The sequence below is a fragment of the Tenrec ecaudatus genome, chromosome 4, assembly GCF_050624435.1.
Source record: "Tenrec ecaudatus isolate mTenEca1 chromosome 4, mTenEca1.hap1, whole genome shotgun sequence".
Taxonomy (NCBI): Eukaryota; Metazoa; Chordata; class Mammalia; order Afrosoricida; family Tenrecidae; genus Tenrec; species Tenrec ecaudatus.
Window position 1 is genome coordinate 99467223 of NC_134533.1, and position 25723 is coordinate 99492945.

At 44.4% G+C, this 25723-nt stretch overlaps 1 protein-coding gene and 1 pseudogene across 1 annotated transcript in view; both read right to left on the bottom strand.

Moving 5' to 3' along the window:
* LOC142447009 (matrix metalloproteinase-20) overlaps nucleotides 1-18615 on the bottom strand; it is a 52994-nt gene extending 34379 nt beyond the window's left edge. The window contains exons 1-5 of the mRNA XM_075548727.1: nucleotides 18490-18615; nucleotides 10209-10456; nucleotides 4121-4269; nucleotides 1775-1900; nucleotides 815-976 (exon numbers count right to left, since the gene is read on the bottom strand). Of these exons, the coding sequence (XP_075404842.1) occupies nucleotides 815-976; nucleotides 1775-1900; nucleotides 4121-4269; nucleotides 10209-10456; nucleotides 18490-18615 (811 nt within the window). The remainder of the gene's footprint in view (nucleotides 1-814; nucleotides 977-1774; nucleotides 1901-4120; nucleotides 4270-10208; nucleotides 10457-18489) is intronic.
* A 2983-nt stretch (nucleotides 18616-21598) lies between these two features.
* On the bottom strand, nucleotides 21599-22507 carry LOC142447010 (G protein pathway suppressor 2 pseudogene; annotated as a pseudogene).
* Nucleotides 22508-25723: the final 3216 nt, after the last annotated feature.

A 25723-nucleotide genomic window follows, 5' to 3' on the forward strand; every position in this document is an offset into this window, starting at 1 on the left:
AGGTGATATGGCTACTGGAACGGCCATCTCTATTGTTAGGAAGATAGGTTTACTTCGCTACAGATTGATTGGCAACATGAATAAAACCAAACCAAACCTGCTGCTATTTAATTGATCCTGAATCACAGAAACTTCACACAGGGCTTTTGAGGCTGTAGATCTTTCCTGGAGCAGGTAGGCTTGCCTTTCTCCTGTGGAGGGGCTGGTGGTTTGAGCCTCCGAGCCTGTGGTTAGCAGTCCACAGCTTACCCACCATCACTACCCAGGGCCTTGGGAACACGTATACCCACTGCATTGAGTCATTCTGACTCAATAGCAACCCTATGAGACGGAGTAGAATCCTCACTCTGAGTTTTCAAGGCTACAACTCTTTATGGGAGTAGATAGCCTCATTTCCTGCTCCCCACCGTGGAGTGGCTGGTGGGTTTGAACAACTGATCTTGCAGTGAGCAGCCCGACATATAACCCACTATGCTACCAGAGTTCCTCATAGGGACTACAATATATATCTATCCTCTCTCAATGTAGAAATCCTGTTCTGTACTCAAAAACAACACCACCAATAACACCACCCCCCAAAATGATTGCACTTTCTGCGGCATTCCAGGAACCAGTATTTTCTAGAGGAAGGGTGTAGAATTTGGCTATCTATTATTGAAAAGAAAACAAAAATATCATATCTGGTTGAACCACTGAGTTTGGGGCTGACCCTTCACAGCCATGGCGATTGCTGTCAAAGCACACTTCCTCTAAATCGCTGTGCAAATGCCTGTCACTCTCCAAGTCGGCAGTCAAAGAAGTGTAAGGCCGGTACCATACAATGCCTGGATCCCCTTCACGTCGTCCTTGGGGAGGTGGAACCCATAGGGATGCTGGTACTTGTAAGTTGGATACATCAGCGCTGATGGATCTGTGGAGTGAGCCAGGCCCAGTGCATGGCCAAATTCATGAGCAGCAACAGTGAATAAATTGAAGCCTACGTAAGATAAGAGAGAGAAAGTCGGCATAAATACAGATCTATATAGATATAGATAAGTATTTTTTCTTTCTATCTTCTGTTGTTACATGGTCTTTTAGGCCCCTGGAGTAGTGCACTCCTTTCTCTTTTGAGATCATTTAAGGAGGCAGTTTTCTCTGGCTTTCCAGTTTCCTTCTTCCCGCTTTGGTTAGAAGGGGGTTGGGAGGGAAGAGTGGGAATGTAAGTCTACCGGTCTGCCTTTTGCCAGCACTTCTATGAAGCGAACACAGCCGCCCTTAGCATCAGAGTGGCCGTGGGACTCAGCACCAGAGGCAGGTTTTGACCATCGTTGCGGGACTCCTCCCGCCCGGCACCGCCAATGTCAACCTGTGCACACAGGGGCCACCCTGAAGGGTTCTAGACAGCGTGTATGCTATTCTGAGACCTTGAAGCCCATTCCAATCCCAGTTCTCAGGAGCGTCCCGATTCCCCGGTCATTTCCGAACACGCCCTGTTACCAAGCATAAGCAGGAAGCCGTCATAGATGCTGGGTAGCTTAAAAGGAGCTGTGTGCTGAGGGCATTGGCGGCCCTCGAGGTCATGTTCTTGGACATGGAGATCAGACCAGACTGCAGCACCCTGAGGGTGGAGCGTGCCCTTACGGCGTTCCCTTTCAGTTGGTTGGCTTACTCGGTTTTCCTCGTCAGTCCCCCTAGTTAAAAGGTGACTTGGGACCTTGAACCTTAAGGTTTCATGATGGAGGCCCAGAAGAAGGTGCCCCTATTTCCCGGGTTATGGTGAATTGTGCATACATACCGTTCATTCCCATAGTCCACTTCTCAGCATTGTCGAAATGAGTATCGCCTCCCAGGCCCTCTCCGGGGGCAAAGGCGTGGGCCAGAGTCCCTCGAGGACCGTCGAATGGATAGGAGTCCCCGTGATCTGAATAAGCAGAGGGAAACACCAACATGGCCTGCATCCTCGAGTGATTTGGAGGGGCCCACACCATTATAGGGGGTGGACATAGCATTTGCATAGCATTCACACCTGTACGTAACTTGAATGTCCAAAACACATGTGTCTGTGTGTAAATTCTCCATGGAAACAGAGAAAAACTACTTTGTCCCCCAAGCAGAGTAAGCCATAGAAATAAAAAGCTTTCTAAAGCTTTGTTTTATGGAAACATGGGTCAACAGACATTTTACAGACTAGTTACGCCCCGGAGGTGGCAGAAGGAGAAAGACTAAAAGGATCATTCGACACGTGAGGCCAGTTTTGTGACATGTGAGGCCACTCTAGTGATGGGGACCTCTTTACTACATGATTCAGGTGAAGGAAGTTGAGCAAGTGTGTGCTTCCTAGATCATGATTTTATACCATTGCAAAATCAAAGTAAAACGAAACACCCCCAAAACCATATACAAACTCCCTGCCATTGGCTTGGCACTGGCTCACAGCCCACCCCCACCCCCCAACGCTAGAACTCTTCAGGGAAGCAGAAAGTCCTGTCTTGCTCCCAGGGAGCTGCTGGTGCTTTCTAACTGCCGGCCTTGTGGATCGCAACCCCATGAGCACCCGCTATGCCCCCGGGAACCTTAATATACCACGGAAAGCAGTACCAAAAAATTATCGAATTTTTAATACATTTTCATGTATAAAACATGAAAGCAATAAAGTTATCCATAATCTTTAATATCCAAAACTTTAGGGTTTGGTTTATTTATTGTCTTTCTTTTAATGAATTGTTTGCTAGAAATTTAATAGGAAGAAGAAAGAAAAGAGAAACTGTAGTAGCTTCATGGCACGATTTTCCAGTTGTAGTGGACACATTTCTGGAGTGCTTGTCCCCAGCTTGCAGTGGAATGCAGATTTACCCTGTGTCCTGCATTGAGGAGCTCTTGCACGGTCCCCAGCAGGACAGGACACCGATTTGAAGGATCAGGAGAGAGCTCACTGTCATCTCCATGCCCCAAAGCTGCCGGAGTCACCTTGACATGCCACTGGCCATGGCCTTGGCCGTTCAGGAGGCACAGGAGGCCCGGAATCTTTGGGCTATGTGTTAAGCCATAGTTAGGGCTTGCTTGATTTTTTTCTTTTACTAGCACCTACGCATTTTTAAAAATCCTAGTGTAATTATATTAACATTAAGATCTGGCTTCAGTGAACAGCAACAGATATAGACATGTTGCCTGTGGAGGGGAAGAGGCAATGGTGAACACTCACTTGACTCTTAGGAACTAAGCAAGGCAGCAAACTTGTCTACTAACCGGACAAGTTCCTCTATAAAAGGACTCGGAGCGCTCCACCAACTGCTGGGCACACCCATGCCTCCAATCCTCGCCAGGTTGGTGGTGGTGTGGAGAAGAGGTGGGACAAGCGACAGGCAGGTCTCACAGGCACCAGCGAGGGCTGGTTGCTCCCAGGATGTAGGCTGTAAGCTATGGGCAAGACAGCAGCTCTCCTAACTTCCCCTGCAGAGGGAAAAGCTCTGTTGGGGTCCTGGTGGTTCAGTAGGCAGAGAAGGCAGGAAAGCCGCGGGACACAGTGAAGGGCATGATGGTGAGCATGAGATGAGGCCAGGTGACCTTCTCTGTGCCAGGTCTGGTCTTCCATGGAGCAGCAGGTGAACCACCAACTGTTCAGTTCGCAGCCGAGTACTTAACCACGGCACCGGCACTGCTCTTTCTCTAACTAAGAGGAAGTGAAATCTCACAGAATTCATTCCCGAATGGGGCAAAGGAGTACCTTGGGTGGTAAGAATGGTTTACTCATTTGGTTGCCAATCAACGAGCATCGAAGTCTGACGATCTACTGAAATGCCAGCCATTAAAATGGGGCCCAATCCTGTTCTGATCCAGAGGGGATCTCCATGAGTCAGAGTTGACTCAATATTTTTTTTTCTTTTCTTTCCTTTTTACTGGTAATAGGATGAAACCATGACGAGAGCTGGTGACACTGAATCACTCACTGAGCCTGATGCTGCCAAGAAATGCCCAGCGTGCCTCTTGTTCTGTTTTATGGTCCTAAGTCCAGTGGACTTTGTTGAGATCTTGACCTCTGCCCAGGTTGTGCTTATCAGTTGGCTTAAATATAGTAGAAGGAACAATATTGGAACAATTCTCCACTGGATTAGTACACAAAATTCAACAATCACCCCAATACCTCCGGTTTCAAAAGAGATCATGATGTCCGCTTCTCCCAAGTTGACTTTCACAAAGTTCAGTGGGATGGCGCTGCTCCAGGCCTGCAAGGCCATCTCCACGGCCTTGTCCACTTCCGTCGAACTCATGGAAGACGTGTACTTGGATACTCTGTGGGAAGAACGGGAACATGGTTTCCTTTTGGTAGAATGCATCTGAGTGAAGAAAGTAACAATTATGTTACCGACTGTATTCGAAGTAAAAATATTGAACAGAAATCTGATATTTAGGTTAGATTTTTTTTCTCCCCTTCAAAAATCAAGAATTCTTATTTTGCCCTGCGCTTTCTTTAAATACTGGAGCATGCTGAGAACAGGAGATATGAAAGGGAGAAGAGAGAGACACTTGAGGCAACCTGGGGCTGAAAAGCTCGGCTGGGATTGTTAGTATGCTGCGACTCCCTGGAAAGAGAGAGAAGCCCAAGGTCATGTGTTGGGCTGCTAACCTCAAAGCTAGCAGTTCGAGATCACCCGTCAGTCTGAGGGAGAAAAATGAAGCTTTCTGCTCCGGTAAAGAGGCCTAGTGTCAGAAACCTGCAGGGACAGGTCTGCCCTGTCCTATCAGACGGCTGTAAGTCGGAATGCCTGGATGTCAGTGAGCTTGGTTGTGGATCAGAAAGAATCATACTATGTGTCACTTTACAAGTAGCAAAAGGTCCATTTGCCTTGAAGTAGTTTAACCATGTTCTCCCTCAAGGGAGCTGCCTGCTACCTTTCAATTGTAGGAAGTTTGTACAAAGGTGGAGTTTTGGAAACTGTCACTCCGAAGTCATAAGGTTTTTTCCCCAGGGCTGTTGAGGAATGTCTTTTCTACACTAAAAAGAAAGGGTTTGGTAAAGAGGAAGTGCTGACTTCAACAGAAAGACCACTCTCCCGGCCTGGAGAAAGAGTGAGCCATTGAGTAGGTCCTCGTGCTATAGTGATGTGTGAAGGCAGAACAGGATGGAGCTTTTCGGACACCCAGTGGGCGACAGTGGAGCTGGTTGTGTTCCAGGATTTGCTGCTCTGGAGCCTGGCATGGGAGGAGAGGGAAACAGACATTGGGCTGGGCCGGAGTATGGATAGCCAGAGAGAAACCAGCTCTGTGAGGCCGCCATCTAGGGGCATTCGAGAGCAGGGATCGAGCATCCTTCCTTTCTTCAGTTCCTAGTCCAATGTTTGGCACATAGCAGGAACGTAGCCAATGCTTGTGAAATAGGCCAATGAATGAATAAAAGTCCGTGGTTTTAGGGTCTGCCAAGTGGCTCTTAATTTAAAGGCTCTTGGGAGTTAGTTAATGCACAGGGGTGACCCAACTCAACTCAATTCACACAGCCACCGAGTGGATGTGAACGCATAGTAACCCTGTAGGACAAGGTAGAACTGTCCCGGTAAGTTTCTAAGATTAACTCTGATTAATCTTAGACTAATTAATCTTAATTGACTGTAAGGTCAATTCTGATTCATAGTGACCCTATAGGAGAGGGTGGAACTGCTCTGTGGGTTCTGAGACTGTAACTCTTTACAGGAGAAGAAAGCTTCATCTTTCTCCCCGGGCAGGTGTGGTCCAGGGATCTGCATTTTAGCCAGTATCCCAGGCTATTCTAATGTAGCTAGTGCAAATCCAACCAGAAATCAATAGCAGTAAACCCAGGGCTTCAAAGGGAAGGGAGCATATTCCAGAGAGATGGGGAACAATTCAATCTAGAACCAAAGTGGGAAGGAGCAAGGAGAAATGTCACCCCAGGTCAGGAGGAGTGAACTACAGAGTTGAAGGAGGAACCTAGAAACATCCACAAGGGACCACTTGATGCTTTCACAATATTTTCAATATGCTTTGGCTTTATATAAACAAATAAAACAAAAAACCCAAATCCAACTACTTTCATTGAGTTGACTCTGAATCACATACATCCTATAGGACAAGCAGAACTGCTCCTTAAGGTTTCTGAGATTGTAAATCTTCGTGGTAGCAGACAGCATCATCGGTCTCCGGTTAAGCTCCTAATGAGTTTGAACATCTGACCTTGTGGTTATCAGTTCCACACTTACTTCCACAACACCAGGGGGGCTCTTTCCATATAGCAGTATGTTGAAATGTCCTCTTATTAAAGAGATGTTCAGCATATCTTTGAGCTGACTAAGAATAACGGGATTGGAGAAAGGACTAGATCCAGGAGAGAATAATGTTGAGAAAGGTCCTGACCTAGGCTCTAGAGATGGACAAAGCAATGACCGTAACAGCTAATCATTGAACAGACTGCAGCTGGGCCCTGTTTAAGCGCCATCTAATTCTCACAGCAACCTTTAAGAGAGAGGTAGCAATAATGATCTACATTCTCTGATTAGTCAGGATTTCAAACCAGGTCTACCTGACTCCAGAGTTTGCATCTTGTGCTATAGTTTGTCTTTTTTTTAATCCTCTAGGTTATGTTGTAAGACGCTATCTTGAGAGCCAGCAGTTATCTGGACAGGATACTGCCGTTGTTTGCTGTTGAGAGGATTTTGGGGACTCCATATGACAGAGTAGAACCGCCACCGATGAAGTCTAGGCTGCGAGCTTCATGGAAGCAGATCACGTGGTCTTTCTTCCATGGAGTGAATGGGTGGGTTTGAACTGCAAACCTTCTAATTAGTTGCTGAGTGGTAACCACTGTGCCATTAAGGCGCATTGAGATGGCCTGTAGACAGACTTTTTTGTGTGTATGGGGTAGTGCTGGCGGGGTTGTTCAGAAGTAAGAGTGGCACGACAGTGTTGGTGCCATTGCCTAGAGGCAGGGTTCTTTATTTATCACAGGCACCTTATACTTCTAAGCACCTCATACATCTAAGGAGGCCTGGTGGGGCCAGGGGTTAGGTGTTGGGCTGCTAGCCAGAGTCCGAAGTTCAAATCCACAAGCTGCTCACGAGTGGAAGACAAGCTGTTTGCTTCTGTAAAGAATTAAAGTCTTGGAAACTCTAAGGAGCAGTTCCACTTTGCCCAAATGAGGCCATTCTGAATGGGAATCAACTTCATGGCAGTGGGTGTGGTTTGGGGGGTTATTGTACCTCTCCAAGTTTCGAATTAACTTGTTCTTTGATCTTATCCTTGCTGTGTGTGGTCCAAACTCTAGAATATAATTTAAGAAAACGCTGGACAAAACTTAAGGAATTATGTAAACTTTGCATTCCTCTTAATTAACTCACAATCACTGCTGTGTTCATATCCTAATAGGATTTTTCTTTACTAACAGCTTGGATTTTCGTGAATCTCAAGATCAGCAGTTCGACACCACCAGTTACTCTTGGGGAGAAAGATGAGGTTTTCTACTCCTGTAAAGATTTGCAGCCTTGGAAACCCACAAGCAGCAGCTCTCATCTATTCTGTCCTGTCAAGTGGATAGGAGTTGGCATCCACTAGGTAGCTGTTTGTTTTTTAAACTCACAGGAGAGCAATAATTGTGCTTTGAGCGCCACCTTCTGGACCAATAGGCTCATCAAAACCTAAACCCCAAACAAAACAACGACCAATGATTCTATAAACTCACTGCCAGGAGTCCATGCTGGCTCATAGCGACCCCTGAGGGTTTCTGAGGCTGTTTACAAGTCAAAGCCCAATGAGGAACCACTACACCAGCAAGACTCTATAGTTAAGGGAGCTGACGGCTGACCATTTCTCCGCCTGAGCTGCCATGGGTTCGAATCACCCATCTTTAGATCATACACACATGCTTATCCCAAAGAGCGGCAGCTAATAAGTAGAATCACCTGGCCTCTTTCTACCTCGTTTGCCTATCTGATTTGGGCTCTTACAAGGATAAAAAACTTTGATTTTTCTTCAGGGCTTTTAAATTTCCATGCTGTGAATAATCTGGATCTGAAAAAGTTCAAGCTACCAGCTTACCCTCATTTAAGGGGACGTTGGGAAGAGATAAACAATAAAACACTATGTAAATAACCTCACAAATGTAGGTAGTAGTAAAGTGCAGTAAGAGAATGATAACAATGAGCTGTTGTTTATAATGTAACTTAATTGTAAGTTAATAGTATTTCCCTGGTAGCTATTACACAAAATTCTTGAAAATGTAACAAACTAAACCCTGAAGATTTAAAGACTGGCCGTTACAAGCTGGTGCTTGAACGATTGCAACAGTCCAGCCTTGCAGTCTTTGTCCACAGGAGCCCTGGGGGCACAGTGGTTATGCACCGGACTGATAACCACAAGATCAGCAGTTGGAAACCACCAGCCAGTCTGTGGGAGAAAGATGTGATATTCCACTCCCATAGAGCGTTGCAGTCTTAGAGACCCACAGTGGCAGTTCTACTCTGTTTTAAAGGGTGACTGTGAGTCAGAATTGGCTCAGTGACAGTGAGTTTAATTTAGTGGGTTCCCCCCCCCCCCCAGTCTTTGTTCCTGGAGGCCTGGTGGCGGCGGCGTAGCGGGTTAGGAGTGAGGTTGTAACCTGCAAGGTAAGCAGTTCGAACCCATCAGCCGCGAGTTCGGCTTGCTTTTTGAGTCATCATTCAGGTGCACTCATCTTAAATGCAGCCCAAATCTGCCTCTCGCTCTTGCGTCATTTCCCGGAAACATCTTCCCTCACCCTCCACTCCTGCACTCCTTACCCAGGGGCTGGCACGGCTGCCCCAACACACCAGGCCCTCATGCTCCCTCCTGCTGTTTGCTGGTTCTGCTTTCTTGCTTGGGAAACCCAGGGGGCAAGAATGAAAAGGAGAGACCTGGCCAATAGCGATACTCCCCTTCCTTCCAAGGCCCCTTCCCTCTGACACGGGAGAGACTCAAGTGTGACTGTCTATCCCTCGCCAAGGGGAGGGGCGGGCACTATCAGTGACTCACTGTCAGTTGGCTGGACCTTGCATGAAGGCCTACACTGACCACAGAGACTGGTCTAGGGTTATGGTTTAGGGAGGCTTGGCTTGAATACCCAGAACACAGGGAGAAGATATCCCCATTGGGCGTATCCCTTAGGCTACACAGATTCCTTGGGCCTGTAGAAGACAAGGTCAGATGATCTAGAGGATGACCATATAGAAAAGCAAACTCACTGCTGGTGAGTTTGAACTGCTGACCTTGCAGGTAGCAACCCCACTCAGAATCCACTATGCCACCACATGGTGACCCTGTCGAACAGGGTAGAAGTGCCCCTTTGGGTTTCTGAGATGATAACTCTTTACAGGAGTAGAGAGTCCAGTCACATCCTTTTTCCTGGCAGGAGGGACTCTGAAAAGTGGAGGTTGGCGGCCCCTGGGGCTGCAGATGGGTTGCTCTGTTTACTCTTCAAATCGCTGCCCGCCTTCCCTTGGGCTCCCACAGGTCTTTGCTTCGACCTGCTCTTCTGCACTTTCCATGTGGAGCTGCTGAAACCTGTGTGCCCATGTGCATCATGTCTCCCCGAAAGGAACGGAGTTCCCTACAGTCAGAGAAGACCATGCATCAGCTTTGCACCCTCCTGCCCAAGCGAATGGCTAACGCGGGCACTTAGAAAGTAAAGAACAATTGATTCTTTTAATGAATGAAAAACGTTAGTTTGATGCATGGATTTGATTTTATCCTTTGGATTCAGGAGGTTGTTTTAAGGAAACTAGATGATAAACTCGTAAACCAATTGTTTTTTAATTGATTCCAACTCATGGAGACCCTTGTGTGCCAGAGTAGAATTGTGCCCCGAGGACTTTCAATGACTGACCTTTGTCAGCACTAGAGGGCCAGCCCTTCCTTTCCAGGTGCGTCTGGACAACCACAAACGTCCAGCCTTTTGGCTAGCAGCCAAGTGCGTTAACTGCACTCCCAGGGCGGATACTGTCAGCCTATTAATCCGGGCTCGGTTCTTTTTATTGAAAGAAAAAGGAGTTATTTCTACCTGGTGCAATGGTCTCTAATGCCTAATTGTCAGGATAGTCCCAAGGTCCTGTTTTCTATTGAATACCCTTGTCGTTGTCTGAAGGTTGGAAGGAAAACTCCCTGATTCTTTCTCATGGAGGTGATGAGCCTTGATCCCATGCAGTGCAGTAGGGGTGATTGTCAAAAGGAAAGGAAAGGTAAGTTTCTCTTTTGGAAAGACTCGATCTCATTACCTGTATGTCAAAGTATTTTTTTTCCATTTGGGTTCACCTGGGAAGAGGCGGTAGTTGGCCACGTCTGGGACTCCACATCGAGGCTTCTTGATCACGTTCATTGTCTGCTGGTCCAACTTCCCCGTGACTTGGAGGCCAAAGAAGGCCTGCAGCTCCTTAATCTTCCTTATCATGGAATTGCTTCCTCTGGCAACCATCTCACCAACCAGGTGTTCTCCTTCCTTTGGGTAAAACTTCTCAAGGTACGCCTGAAACGGAGAGGCAGGCCGACATGTCTCTGGCACTGTGTCTGGGAAACTCATGCTCCGATAAGATAGGGGTCTCTATTCCTGTGAACACACACACACACACACACACATACATGCATATATATATATGTATGTGTGTGTATACACGTGTATCCTAACCCCTGTACCCATAAATATGACCTTGTTTGGAGAAATCAAGACTATCTTATTTCTTTCCCGAGGCTACCAGTCTGATGAAGGGGGTCCTCTCCACTGCTCGGGTACTAAGGCAGCACCGGGTCAGTCTAGTTCCTGCCTGAGGCTTTTATTAATCAAGTCAGGCATCTTCTGTGTGTGCTGGGTTCGAGGTTGTTTCTATGAACAAAAGTTTCCTAGGAGGCTCTTTGCCTCTGAAAGACAAGTCAAATTAGCCATACATTTTAAGGTTTTTATACAGGCTTAAAAATCCTTCATATGTTGTTCAAAATACTTTTCTATGCCTTGGGCTAGATTGGGGTGAAAGAAATGAGGCAGAGCCAACCAAATGCAAGGTTGGGGACTGGCTTTGAGCAGGGAACTTCACCTGCGTTAACTAGAAAATGAATGGAGACAAAATTTTATGTATATTTATCATATATATAAGGAGCCTTGTGGCATAGTGATTACGTGCTTGCCTGATTACCTCAAGGTCAACATTTCGAAACCACTCGCCACTCTGAGGCTTTCTACTCCCATCAAGAGTTACAGTCTCAGAAACCCACAGGGGTACTTTTCTCCTGTCCTTACAGGGTCAGTGGCAGTGAACTTGTTATTGTTTTTAATAAAAAGTTTATCTTTACATGTTATTTGTGATTTATAAATCACATATTACTTACACATTACCTAGCAACTTCATATCAGTTATATATGTTATATGGACACATTTGTGTACATATACATAATGAAAAAGTGGAAGTAGAATAAATATTAACAGTAGGAGATTTATTCAGCGATAGGATTATATATTCATTTAAAATAATAGTAGGCATCTACTAAGATCATGTTTTTTTCCTCCCCTGAGAGCAATACAATTCCTTCAAAGGTTTTATTTATTTATTTTCCCCAACAGATTCATTGGTGTATAATACACATATCATACAATTCAACAGTTCAGTTACATCAAGAAGAGCTGTACAATCACCACCCATCAGTGTGAGAACATTTTCTTAATTCTTGCACTCGTTGTTATTAGCTCCCCATTCCCCCCCAACCTCACCTCTTATTTCCCGAAAGGACCATTAATAGTTACTGTCACTATAGATGAACCTATCCTAGATTTCTTTTTTTGATACTTTTTTTGGGGGCTCTTACATCTCTTACCACAACGCATACATTCATCCAGTGGGTCAAGCACATTTGCACATATGCCGCCATCATCATTTTCAAAGCATTCTCTTCCCACTTGAGCCCGATATCTGCTCCCCATTTCTCCCCCCACCTGTCCTAATCCTGGTATCTCTACTTTCCTTGTTGGCCCTGGGGGGTTTATCTGTCCTGGATTCCCTGTGTTGGGGGTTCTTATCTGTAGAAGTGTGCAGGTACTGGTCTAATCCGATTTTTAGATTTCATATACAGAAAAATATTTACAAACAAACAAACAACACTAACATGAATAACAAAGTAAAACAGATAAAGACCTCTTTTGAAAAGAAAGCAGAAACTATTAAACACTAGAACAAATTTAAGTGGATCATAAGGGAGATCGATGACAAGGTGCTAAATTTTAACCTTTCTGCACCTGCAGCTGTCCACCTTCCAGACATGCTGCCTGTGAGCAAGGCTGTCCATGCCCCTGGTCTCTGAGCAGAGGGAACTCACCAGGAGCTTAATCCACATGTGTTTCTCCTCCACTTAATAAAACAAACCAAAGCAGCTTTCAAAGGCTTCGAAAGGGTGGTTGAATTATAAGATGCTACATTTTGACTTAACTACGGCTTCCATAACCAACTTTACAAGGATTTGTCTGATAACAGAGTGTTAAAACCCTCGACTATGATTGGAGGGGATTCACCAGAAACTTCATCCATGTGTGAACCCTGCAATGAATTTGGGGCTTCCTCTGTCATCCAGAGCCTTCTGCAAACCAGGGGTTCACAATTTAAGCACTGACACCATTCTCTCCTTTGGATTATGTTATTACAACCCCTGTAAGCTCACATTTCTGAAGAACATTTGATGATCTGGAATAATGCTCTCAATGTAATGGAAATATGCTGAGACAATCAGAAGAGAAATTGTTACACAGAGTATGATCACTATTCTATAATTACATAAACCAGATATTTATACACACACATCTATATGTATCGACCCCAAAGCAAACCTACTGATTCTAACTTGATTTCTAACTCTGTAGCAACCTTGTACAAAGTTTCCGAGTTGGTCAATCTCTTTGAGGGCATGTAGCCTCAACTTTCTCCTGAGGAGTGTCTGGTGGGTTTAAACTGTGCCAACACACACACACACACACACACACACACACACAGAGAATTATATACAATACTGGAAACTCTACATGTCACAGAGCAGCGCTGTTCCATGGGGTTTTCTTGGCTGTAATTTTTATGAATGCTCATCACCACATCTTGCGAGCTATTGATGGGTGGGTTTGAACCAACACCTTTTTGATTTGTAGTTTAGCACCAACTGCTTGTGCCACCAGAGACTTCTCATTCTTTCCTGTAGCCAAGGGTTTCTAAAAGGAGAGTAGATGCTATTGTTGGGACAGACTCCTCACTTCATCCCTGGAGCTCACACTTACCTAGTGGCAACCCCTCCTGGAGAGCTTAGGGCAGCTGAGGACCCAAGAGGAAGGGAAGGGAGAGCACCCCGACCCTGACACCCGGGTGGGTACCTCTGAAGTGAACGTGTGACTGTTTGGACCCATTTCCATCTCAGGTTGGGCAATCTCAGGTGATCATGTTATGTTTCCGATCTGATTTTGCAAGAAGACACCAAATCTGTGAATCATTCCCTTGAGTTCAGGTTGAGGCTGTGATGATGTGATGCTTGAGATGTGCTTCTCAGAGGTAAGCTTGTGAATAAGACTAGACGTTTCTTATTTTACGTGACAGTTTTTATTCCTTTTATGTTTATTTAAATTATTAATCTTTTTACAGATATCATATACCAAGAGTGAAGTCCCCAGATTGTAGTGTTGGGATATGTTTCTGAGACTTGACTTTAATTTTCATTTCAAATCTTTTGTTCTTTTGTAAGTTATGTGCTATACTCTGCATTCTAATATTGGTTTCACAATGAAGGTTAAGGAAAGAAAGGCGCTCAAGGTCTCACTGCCATCGAGCTGATCTGCCTAATAGCAACCCTACAGGACAGGAGAGAACTGCTCCATCGGGTATCTGGGACTATAGACATTTATGGAAGCAGACAGCCTGATCTATTTCCTTTGGGGAAGCTGGTGAGTTTGAACCACTGACCTCGCTTATCCTAAAGTGTTCCAGGGCTTCTTGAGAGTCATTAATCATTCAGTGTAAGTCATACAACTACTGGGATGGAGCAAATCATATTAGTGACCCCAAAAGGTTTGTGTATGGCAACCCACACAGTTGCATCTTCCTAAGTCAGTATAAGGGCGAAGTAAGTGAGGAAGTACCAGCAATCCAGTGATTAAGTTAAATAATATCAAATGAATAAAAATATATGCGAAAATCCATGCTAAAAAATGTACCACATTTTACAATAAGCATAATCCCACCTTGCCTCACCTGAATTCTGGCTCCAAGTTATTGAAAGATGTTTTGAAAGACTAGAGAGACTAACAGTTTTCATATGTTAGTGGTGGAAGGAAGAGTAGTGTACACATTTACAAAGTTATACATATTTAAATATAGCACATATCCATTGGTATATTGGAGGGGCCGACGAGATGGTTCCGACGTGCAGTGGCCCCGGGGCACAGGAGAGCGAAGCACTGTTAGGTCCTGCACCTCATCACAATGGCTTGGATGTGTGAACCCGTGTCTCACCCCTGTGTCCATCCAGCTTGTCACGAGTCCTCCCCTCCACCACGCACGCTGTCCTTCTGCAGGGAGAGCTCCATGCTGACAGCACATGCAAAGGGCTGGAGATGAAGTCCTGCCACCTGGCCTCTAAGGGGCACTCTGACGGTAATTCTTCAAAGACAGATTTGTTGTTCTTTTGACAGTCCGTGGTTCATACACACACACACACACACACACACACACACAACTTTGTGGACAGAATTCCATTATATTTGAATTCTATTTCTCATGAAATTTTGAAGCTCCTCATATGTAGCAAACTGTTTAGTGATTTACCTATCTATCTCTATCTATCCTCATTCTATCTATCTATCTATCTATCTATCTATCTATCTATCTATCTATCTATCTATCTATCTATCTTCCTGCTCTTGCGTTGGCTCCAGAGTTAGAGAGAGCTCATGCACAACAGGAGGGGACCACTGTGACCCATAGGATTTTCATTGGCTTCATTTTCATACTGGATCTGTCTTCTCCATCCATCTTAGTTTGCAAGTTGGTGTTCAGCACCATCACAACACACGTGCATCTGGTGACAGACAAGTGGCAGCTGCACTAACCCACTACACCATCTGGACACCTGGAAGATGTCAACACTCACCAGAATTGCCTCATTTGTCCTCCTCTTCACCCCCTTTTCCCCACTGTTAAAGTCACAGAATGTTGGAATTGGCTCCCAGGCGGTCATCTCGACTTCTCTTTAAACACTTGACAGAGAGAAATACAGGGGTCCAGGAGGTTGCTCACACAAGCTCCCGTATTAGCTTGAGCCTGGGCACCTTCTTTGAATCCTTCCTGAGAATATGAGCTTAGTACGCGGACTTAGGTACACTTCAATACAAGAAGTTCAGAAAAATAATTTCTGTAATATTCCTTTCTCTCATTTTTCTTCTGAGTCATAGAAGTGGATTGTGAGAAATTTTGCTACGGGGTGACAAATCCCAGGTTCTAGTGCGTGTTGAGATGGCGTCCTGGTGGCGCAGTAGTTAAGTGCTTGGCTGCTAACCGCAAGCTTGGAGGCTAAGTTTAGGCATCTGAGGAGGCTCAGAAGAAAGGTTTTGCAATCTACTTCCGAAAGCACCAGCCTTTGAAACCCCCCTGGAAGACGGTTTTATTGTGACACACTTGGGGTCCCTATAGGGAACAGTCAACTCAATGTTAACATTAAGTACATAAATTCAACACCCATTCACCCTTTCAAGTGTAGATGGTGGTGTTCCTTAGTGTGGGAGCAAGAAGTGTGCCGTATTAGGAAACATTGATGTTTTCAAGGCACAAGAACTCATTTGTTTTTTCTTAGTGAAAAATTTAGACAGAAGAGAGTCATGTTTGACCTGCCCCAGGCTTCCAGAGGGTCCTTTAGATGGAATTTGCCTCTAGGAGTCATCTAGAGTTCCTCATCCTTGATCTCCTAGCTCCACCCACACTTCAGGCTCCTTCACACACCGCCATTGCCATGTTATTTTCTTTGAATGGCCCTGTCCCTGGATCTTCACATCATACAACTTTTCAGATAGTTCTGGATCATCTCCGATGATACGTCCTCAAAGAGTTCTTTCCAGACTAATCAGTGATGGGGACCCTCTGTCCCAGTTATTAGTATTATTTTTCCCAATTATAATCTTGATTGTAATTTTTCCAATATCACTTGTTACTCCCTGAAGTGATCTTGTCTACTTATTGATTGGCTTGTTGATAACTTTTGTCATTCCCATGCAGGCACCCAAAGGATAGAAACTTTACTGATGTTTCTCCATGACTTAGAACTGACCTTGAGACACAGCACACAGTAGGCATTCAATAAATCATTGTTGAATAAATGGACGGAAGCTGGCTATTTCTCGTCTTGCTTTGTTATTTTGTAAGACTGGCAAAGTGGTTACATATTTCTATAAAGCCTGAAGTGGGACATTATTCTTTTTAATCACTGTGAGTCCATGTTAGAGGTTTGACCAGATCATTTCAACCCCCAAAAGGGTGATGGGTTCTGTCTGTATGAGCAGGGCTGTGGCAGGTAGGACATGGTATTGCTTGCCACGTGGCAAGGTATTCTTTCTCTCTGGTTTAAGCGTTTCGGACAGTATGTCATAAGGAAGATCAGGGAGTGCTGACATGTTTGGATAGATCCTTCAATATACCAAGGCGATCTCCTTCTTCCCATACATACCTGCCAAGGATAGACTCTGGCCTTATTCCTGCAGACTGGTCAGGGGTTGACTAATCTTATCTCTAAAGGCCAGATGGTTGTTCTTTTCAGCATTGGAGGCTACACACTAGCTGGACAGCAGCTATTGACATTTATAAATTAATGGTTGTGTTCAGGTTTGGACCAACGCCAATGTTGATTAACTAAACTAGAAGCAAGGTCTCTTGATCTGTTCTGACTTCAGAAGCCCTCCCAATGGGAAACTCAGAGCCTCTGTAGTTACTGGGTTTCTGAGTGCCATGGCGCTAACTGGAGGCAAGATGTATGTGGAGAAATGGGGTGCACAGCTTGGTGGCACCTATAAATTACAACTTGAAATTGAATCAGGTATCCCAACTTATTTTGAATTTAGCTCCTCAAAATAGTGGGCTTAAGTCAAAGGAAATTCAATTCAACAGGCCTGGACTGAGCATCCACTAAGAGGATTATATGCAGGTCTGGTATTCAAAATGATTAGCAGGTGGTGTGGTAGGGAATTGATCAATTAGAACGGGCAAGAGCTGTCCATAACATGCGGGGGACATGTGGGTATGCTCTGTGGGAAGCCAGCTTTGAATGTGACGATCTGAGCTGTACACAGGTGTAGCCTGGCAGGAGGGAATGCAATCTTGGGGCAGAGTTGGTAATCACAGATTACTGACACCAGGGCTCTAGTGTAAAACCATCCCTGACACGCACCTTCCACTAACGGGGAAATGTCATCATTATTGACCCATCCTTTCGATGAAGGATTACCATGTTCCTCTAACATGCAAAACCACTCAGAAGTAAATACCCACTGAGTCATTTTAAATCACGTACTGAAAAATTCGATTATAGATCATTTGTAAAAAATCATTTTCGACAGTCAAATGGGAGATATTTTAAAAAGAAAAACAAGAAAGAGTAAGCAAATAAGACATAGACAGTTCCTGGGTAACAAGTGATGAACCAACCTTCCTAAAGCTTATTAGTTTAAAATTTTCAAGTACATACCATGGTGCATAGTAAAGAACAAGTACTATCTTTCTACACACGTCAAAGCATTAATGTTATTATAATATCGTGTTAATGCTCTTTTAGGTCTCTGGAAGTATTTCCCCAGTGTTTATGCATTGAAAAGTACATTACGTCTTACATTGTAAGACAACCATCTGACTGACTGATGTTAGAAATGAACAGTACCTAACGCTCGTGACTAGCATACAAAGTCAACTTAAAAGGCAGTTGTAGAAACGGACCTTGTTCACAATCCGGAGACTGCATGTGGTTCAGAAATAGGCTTTAGAAAGGAATGCCCTTTGAATAAAAGAGGTTCAGCACAGCGGAAAAACTTGATCCAATTTTAATTTCAGTTAAAATTATCCCGAATACAAGAGCCATTAAAAAATTAAGCACAGGAAATCTTTTGATGTGAATGTTAGGAAGCTTATCCCTAAATTGATCATCCACGTCGAGTCTGCAAACCTGCCACTGTCCTGATTTTCCCTCCCCTCCACAATTCTTCAAATAGTTTTCTTAACTTATTTTTGCATTGCATTGCATGTATTTTTGTAAGCCACTCCCAAGTGTAAGGGATGAGACATCTAGACAGGCATTTATTCTTTCATTTACTCAGTCATGATGTGTTCATGTGCACCTACTATGTGCCAGAGGTTGGTCTTCAATGACCAAGAGACTGTATCTATTAGACTTCAGTGGACTTATAAAATGACTTTAAGAGGAACCGATTTTGACTTATTTTTCCCTTTCCAGGTTGTCCTGGACAGCGGGGCAGGAAGAGGGAAATTGTGCAAAGATTGACCAACCTGGGCAAGGCGGTAGTTGGTCCTTGAGGTCCTGGAAGTGGCTGCCAATAGGGAGGGGGCTGCCGTGGAAAACTTCAAAGCGGTGATGAGGAGGAGGACGAGGCCAGATGCAGGGAGCACCTTCATCTCCTCCTGGTCGCTGGGTAATTATAACAGCCCGGGGACGGCAGACAGTGCACATTTGCACTTCGACCTTCAGCTGCTTTTATAGAGCCACACAGGTCTGGGCCCTCCGAGCAAGGATGAGTCATGTCTCAAACTGTAATTACACAGCTCGCTTCGCTCCCTGATGATGGGGTTCCTCAAAAGCACACAGGAGCCAGGGAAAGCTTCCTTCTTTGTGATTTACCAAGTAACCAGGGAGGAAAATGTCACTTTTTAGGTTAATGAAGTTGACACAAACTTGGGCCCACCTGCATGAATGTGCGCCCGACTCCCTTGGAACATTTGACTAGTGTTAATTTGGGGGCCTTTCCCAATTCTGATCGCAGGGGAAGGAAAGGATGAGAAGAGAAATTAGTTTGGTCTCTGTAATCCTGGGCTCCCCATACATTCGGTCCAATCGCCTATATCTTCTGCATCCTTTTAGGCATTTCTTGGTAGTAAGTGCTGTTCATAATGATGGTTCCGAGACAGGTAGGATCCCGAGTCACCACGGAGACAGGACATTACACTGTGCTGACTTAGGGTGGAAAGTGAGCTGATACCTGTTAGATTGTTGAATCAGTCACACCAATATTTCCGTAGCTAACCCAAATACTAGCCAGAACTCCCCTTCCCTGGCCATTCTGGCTAACAGAGGTCCTATTCTATCTAGTTTTTCCTTGCTCTGATTGAGATGGGCTTTGATGCAGGGGTAGTATGGAGAAATGATGTTGGGTGGTTGGAAAAGCACTCTGTATGCAAACAAAACCCCCTGCCATCCAGTCAATACTGACTCACAGTGACCCTGTCGGGTTTTCTAGGCCGCACAGCTTCCCAGCAGCAGAGAGCCTCGCTATTCTCTCGTGGCCCAACTCAGTGAGTGGCAGTTCAACTTTTGCTTGATGGCCCTACCCAAGCACCTTGATTCAAAGTGAGATTAAACTTTGGTTGAGATATGTTCTGTATGTGTGATGCAGGGTTAGTTATTTAACCTCTGCCACATCATTTTTTGTTTAGTTGCAAATGACTGACGAAATGCTACCGGAGTGTAACCCCCTCAATGGGAAAGGGGAGTATAGAATAGAATTTGGTATCTCCTGGCACCACCTGGGTCTCCACTTTACTTCAACTCAAATCCTGGTTCTGACACCAGTTCATAAATATGACTTTGGCCATTTGTTCAATCGCTTTCAGCTGTGGTGAAAATATAAAATATACATATTCTACAGGTAGAAAATATACCTTTTTTAGGATTGTTAGTAACTATTTCAAGTCATTGCAAACCCTTTAACAGACTGGTCAGTAGACATTAACTCTTACAATATGATGTGTATTTTATCTTTTTATTTTGATGCCTAGCATCTAGTATCTTTTAACCAATTATTTTGGATGGATAGATGGATGAACAGACCAATGTTTCTCCAAGCAGGATCCCAGCAGCATCACTAAGATCAGGAATTGGTTCGAAATGCAAGTTCTTGGGCTCCACATTGGATGGACTGGATCAGAACCTCTGAGAAGAGGGCTAAGAAGTCTGTGTTTTACTAAGTCCTCCAAGCAACTCTAATTCACGAAGTAGTTGGAAAAAAAAAAAAAACAACCACTGGCCTCGTTGAGTAAAGCGTATAAGGAAATCTTTGATGAAATGGAAAAAAACCACAAAAGTAATTGCCTAGAAGACCCTAAGCACAGAAAGTATTCAATATCACCCTTTCCATCTAGATGGAAGCCCTGGTGATTTATAGGTTACTCATTGGGCTGCTGAACTGCCAGGTTAGCAGTTCAAAACCACTAGCTGCTTCTCAGGGGAAAGATCAGACTTTCTACTCCTGCAAAGATTTACAGTCTTAGGGAAAGTTCTACTCTGTTCTATAGGGTCATCACGGTCAGAATTGGGAATGTGTATGCATTGGACTCCTCTTCAATTGGTCATCTTGCTCTTTGTTTCCCCCCAATCCATGGTTCCAATTTATCATGGTGGCCACAAGGCAAAAGCAGGAAGGAGATGGGTATTGGAATAAAAAGGATGACTGTGCTTATACATAGAAAATGTTCACATAACCAAGATTTTAAAGGACATGCTCATTTCTAATTTAGAAAACAGAGTGATTTCAATAATTGCCAAAATGTCTGATGTTGACACTACAGAAGTTTCCCGTATCATTCTTCTAATGCATAAATGCTACCAATCCCAGTGTTTCCAATTGCAAGACTATAATTATTTAAGTTCAAAAACTTGAGAGAGGAATAGAAGTGTGTGTTCTTATAAGTCATTCACACATCAATGTGACTAAGTTTTACTCTAAGGCCAGTGCTAAGGAAAACCTTTAATTCTTTCAATGAACAAAACTCAAGCTGTTGAATTTCACCACATTTTGTTTCTGCTCTGTTGAGCAAACTCCCTGGGTTGCAAAGGGAATCTGCTCCTGTGCCTGCTTCGGAAGGGTTTCAGCCTCAGAACCCTGTTTAGTGCAAGAAAATAATATAGGTGAGGAAGTCTCTGGGCAGTAATGACCCCTTGGGAATCACATTTCCTAGAAATGTTTCATAGAAACCAACGATCCAGACTAATTCAAGAGGGTAAATTACCCTAACCCACTGATTAAGCCAACTCTGATTTGCAGCATCCTGTAGGATAGGGTAGGACTGCTCCTTAAGGCTCCCAAGACTGTAAATCGTTATAGGGGACAGACCACCTCATCTTTCTCTGGTGGGTTTGAACCTCTAACCTTGAAGTTAGTAGTCCAATCATTAAACCTTTGAGCCACCAAAGCCCCTACAAGAGAATGAAAAATTTGAATTATTGTATCTTATTCACTACAGAGAATTGTTCCTTGTTAGATCTCAGATGAGGAGTTTTACTTTTTTTTTCCAGTGGCAGGTAGATTTTATTGGTCTGGGGCACACAGTGGGGGAGCCCTCAATGCTTTGGGCAGTGAGGTTGAAGATAAAATCTGATGGTTACTTATGGTAGAAATGGAGATTTGGACAGTGGCTGGATGAAAGGAAGCCGAGGGCCTGGCTGCCTGGTAGCTGCAAAGCCCGACTTTCCTGTTGGTTGCATCTGCACTGGGAGCTGGGGAGATGCAAGGAGACCAGGGCCTGGGTGCAGGGCCTGGGGGTGCATGGGGCGCAGGGAAGATGAGTCAGAGAAGCCAGGCTGCTGGTTAGCATGCTCCATCTGCTTTTGTAAGGCTTGGGCACCACCAGGCTGGAGAAACCCTGTCTGCGTGGGCTGAAAGTGGCCTTGCGCAGCATAGGGCTGTGGCTGTGACAGGTACTGCAGGGCGGGAATTGCTGAAGGTGCTCGGAGCTGCTGACTTGGACTGTAGGCTGGCTGTGTGGGCCCGTAGTGAGGTGGGGGCTGAGCGGTCCCATAAGCGCCCTCAGGGCTGCCTTGGAACTGCGCGTGGTCTGGGGTCCCTGCGAAAGCCGCTGCGGAGCCCACATAGTGCCTGGTAGTAAGCATTTGAGGTGCCAACATCTGTTTGGCTCTGTCAGCTGACATGAGGGGGTCCGGGCGATCGCGTCTTCCTGGGCTCCCCTGCATGCTGAGGAGGTGCCTTCCTGTGCAGACAGTGGGGCTCTGCTGACAGGCAGCTGATGTCAGGGCGGTCAGATCGCTCTGCTCCCTTCGCCTCCGGTTTTCTTCCTCAAGCAAACCTTTCTTGAGCTGCAGGAAAACCTGGTGCTTTTCTTCCCGTAGGGCCAACAGCTTCTCCCGCAACTTCAGGATGTGTTCCTTAGTCTCCTGCAGTGATATTCTTTCTTCCCTCTCCTTTTTCTTCCTCCTCTCCTGCTCTTCCTCCATCTTCTGCTCCATCATCGTGTCCTCCTTTTCTTCCTCCTGCCGCTTGCCCTCTCGCTCCATCATGATGTGCTGGGAAAGTTTGGGGCACTCCAGGAGCAAGGGCATGGTGTCAATGACTGCCAGGCCAGGCCTCGGCTGGAGCCGGTGGGGAACAGGCGCTCAGACGACTCCCCCTCAGGGAACCCACCCCCGCGAGCCGGCCTCTCCTCTTGGGCCCCAGGGGCCCGCCCCTCCCCACGAGTTTTAAATTTTTAAGATGATACGTGCCATGAATATGAAGCATTGATCAATAGTTGTAGCATAAATGATTGAATGCGTAGTGGCATTACTTTTAAAAAGGGGGATAGGTTTTATAGTTTGGCAGATGGAACCAATTACTGACTTGGCCGCTTTTTAGATGGGCAAGATAGCAGCCAGTGTTCTCCATTTCAAGCTACAGGAAACAACACTCACTGGCATGAAGTCGATTTCGACTCATAGCAACCAAATAGGACAGAGTAGAACTCTGTGTTTATGAGATGGTAAGCCCCCCCCCCCACCATTTAAAAAATTACATTTTTATTGGGATATACTTCACATATTATATAATTTAATCATTCAATGATATTAAGAAGGGTTGTGTAATCATCACCATAATCGATTTCAGAACATTTTCTCCTTGTATTCATTGCTGTTAGCTCACCATCTGCCCCCTTCCCCCCTAGGTGAATATTAATTCCCATCGCCTGTACCCGCAACCTCGCCATGCCCCTAGGCAATTTCAATCCAATTATTGCCCATATGAAGTTCAGAAGAGGTATCTTTAAAGAGACTGTGATTCTGAATGCTGGTAAAAAGCCTCATTTTTCTCCCGAAGAGCATCTGGTGGTTTCAAACTGCGGGCCTTGCAGTTAGCAACCCAAAGAGTAATTTCATTACACTCACTGGGGCTCCCTGGCTAATTAGGAGAAAATACAGTTCTTTAAAGGATATAAAGTAGCTCAGAAATACTCCAGAAAAAAATGGAAAAGCAGGTTAGGAGAAACAGCAAGAAAAGGGATGTAGAAACGCAAGGAATGATCTGTTACTAGGACCTTTGCCTCTTACCACTTGACAACACAGAAGAACAGAGTTGAAAGACTGATGCTGCCTGACTTCGAGATGGGTTATATCGCTAAAAAGGACATGTTTCCAGGGGAGCCCAGTCCCTGGAAAAAGACAAGCATGCTTGGTAAAGTAGTGGGCAAGGGAAAAGAGGAAGATCTTTCATGAGATGTACTGACACAGTGGCTGTAACAATGGGCTCAACAATGTCAATTTTGAGGAAGGTGCAGGATCAGGCAGTATTTCCTTCTGTTGTACATATGGTTGCTATGAATCAGAACTGACTCAATGGCACCTGACAATGACAATGACAACAACAACATCCTTTGACAAGATAATTGACTGGAGGAAAGATGATCTTATCAACAAATGGTGCTGGAACTAGAGGATACTCAATGTTAAAAATGGAATCTAGACCCAGCATGCGTCTTTCACTAAACGTTCACTCACAGTAGAGCATCGGTCTCTATTTAAGTTGCAATTATATACAACTTCGAATAGACAACACTGGAGGAAAGCTAAGTGACATTGGATCTAGGGATGACCTTTCAGTTAGAGCATCCAAATCATAAGCCATAAAGGAGGAGTTTGATAACTTAGATCTAATGAAAGAACTGTTGCTCTGGGATGCTCACTGTTAAGGGAACCAAAAGACAAGCCATGCGCTGCAAGAAAATGTTTGCAAGCCACGTACAAGGAGGGTGCAACAAGGTCATGGGGAAATTGATGAAAAATTAACAAAAATTTTCCATGAACCTTTTGAAATCCCTTTATGTTGGATAAAGGACTCGTGTTTAAAATATATAGTTGAATGAGCAGAGCGACTGAATGATCAAAACTATGGAATAAGTATAATAAGAGCATTTTTAGGGGGGTAAGTTTTGAATTAACCCATTTAATGGATCAGACAAAGCTATATACAGTCACATTGAGTCGATGCATTATTACACCTCTACTCCCTGCCAGGCATTGAGCCAAGCACCATATGTACATTTTCTTACTAACCTTATGACAGCCCATTTTTGAAGAGGAAAAAAAAGAACCTTGGAATTGGGGAAATTAATAATTGACTGATGTTAAAAAATATGGTAACTGGTGGATGCAAGATTTTAACCCAGTCTGTCAGAGTTCAGAAACAAGGTTTTAACACACACAAGGAGCAAAACAGGTGTGTCTATACCAGGTAGAAGGGGGGTAACAATGTTTGGTTGGCTGCAGGGAAGTCCTGTGGCTGACTCCTAGGCCTCTAAAGCTTTGACTTACCACATGTTTTGCCTGTAGAAAAGTCTGTCCACGCTCTTGATTGAGGATATTTGTCTAGCAGATGATTAGATTGTTTCTCTGGCTTAAGTGTTTCAGACCCCAATAAATTGAGGCTTCATAACTGATTAAATTTCTGGGCCTCCATCTTGTACAACCAACTATAACTTAGTACATTTTACAAAGGAAAAATGGCTCCTAGTGAGATGGGCTTCTGACGGTCAGCCTTCTAGTTTGTCCATGCCCCAACCAAATTTCCAGTAATGGAACTCACTTTGAATACCCAAATTTTGAGACATTTATTCACTTAACATGAAAATAATAACACACTATTTTTAATTATTTTTTTATAGATTGCAAATTTTGGATAAGAAAACAGAAGGGCATGAATTGATATCCTCAGTTACCAGGTAAAATATATATATATATATGTGTGTGTGTAATTACAAGTAATAAAGAAGAGGGCACTTGAAATCAAAGATTACTTTCAGAATGCTGTGCAAAAATTCATTCAATAATCTCACCTCACCTGTGAGTATGAGAAGCTCAGAGAGGTTTTATCTTTACCAAGAATAGGAAAAGAAAGCATGTGAGACACAGAGAAAAAGAGAGACAGAAAGGAAAACACATTTACCCTGTGCTAGAAGTGATCTTAGTAGCGGACACATAAATAACCTTTGCCCCAGCAATTACTAGTATTAGATTGAACTACTAAGGAAGTTTGTGGAACTGGCTTCCCATGTAGTTAGCTATTGGATACTTGAGAAGGGATCGGGTTATGGGAGTGCTGCCTGCTCATTCCAGGAGAATTCAGATGAGAAGACATTTCCAGATTACTCCCAGCATAAAATATAATAAAAAGGAAAACACCTTTTCTCATTTACACATTCAATATTTATTGAGCATCAGTTATGAGTTAAACACTGGTTACATAGA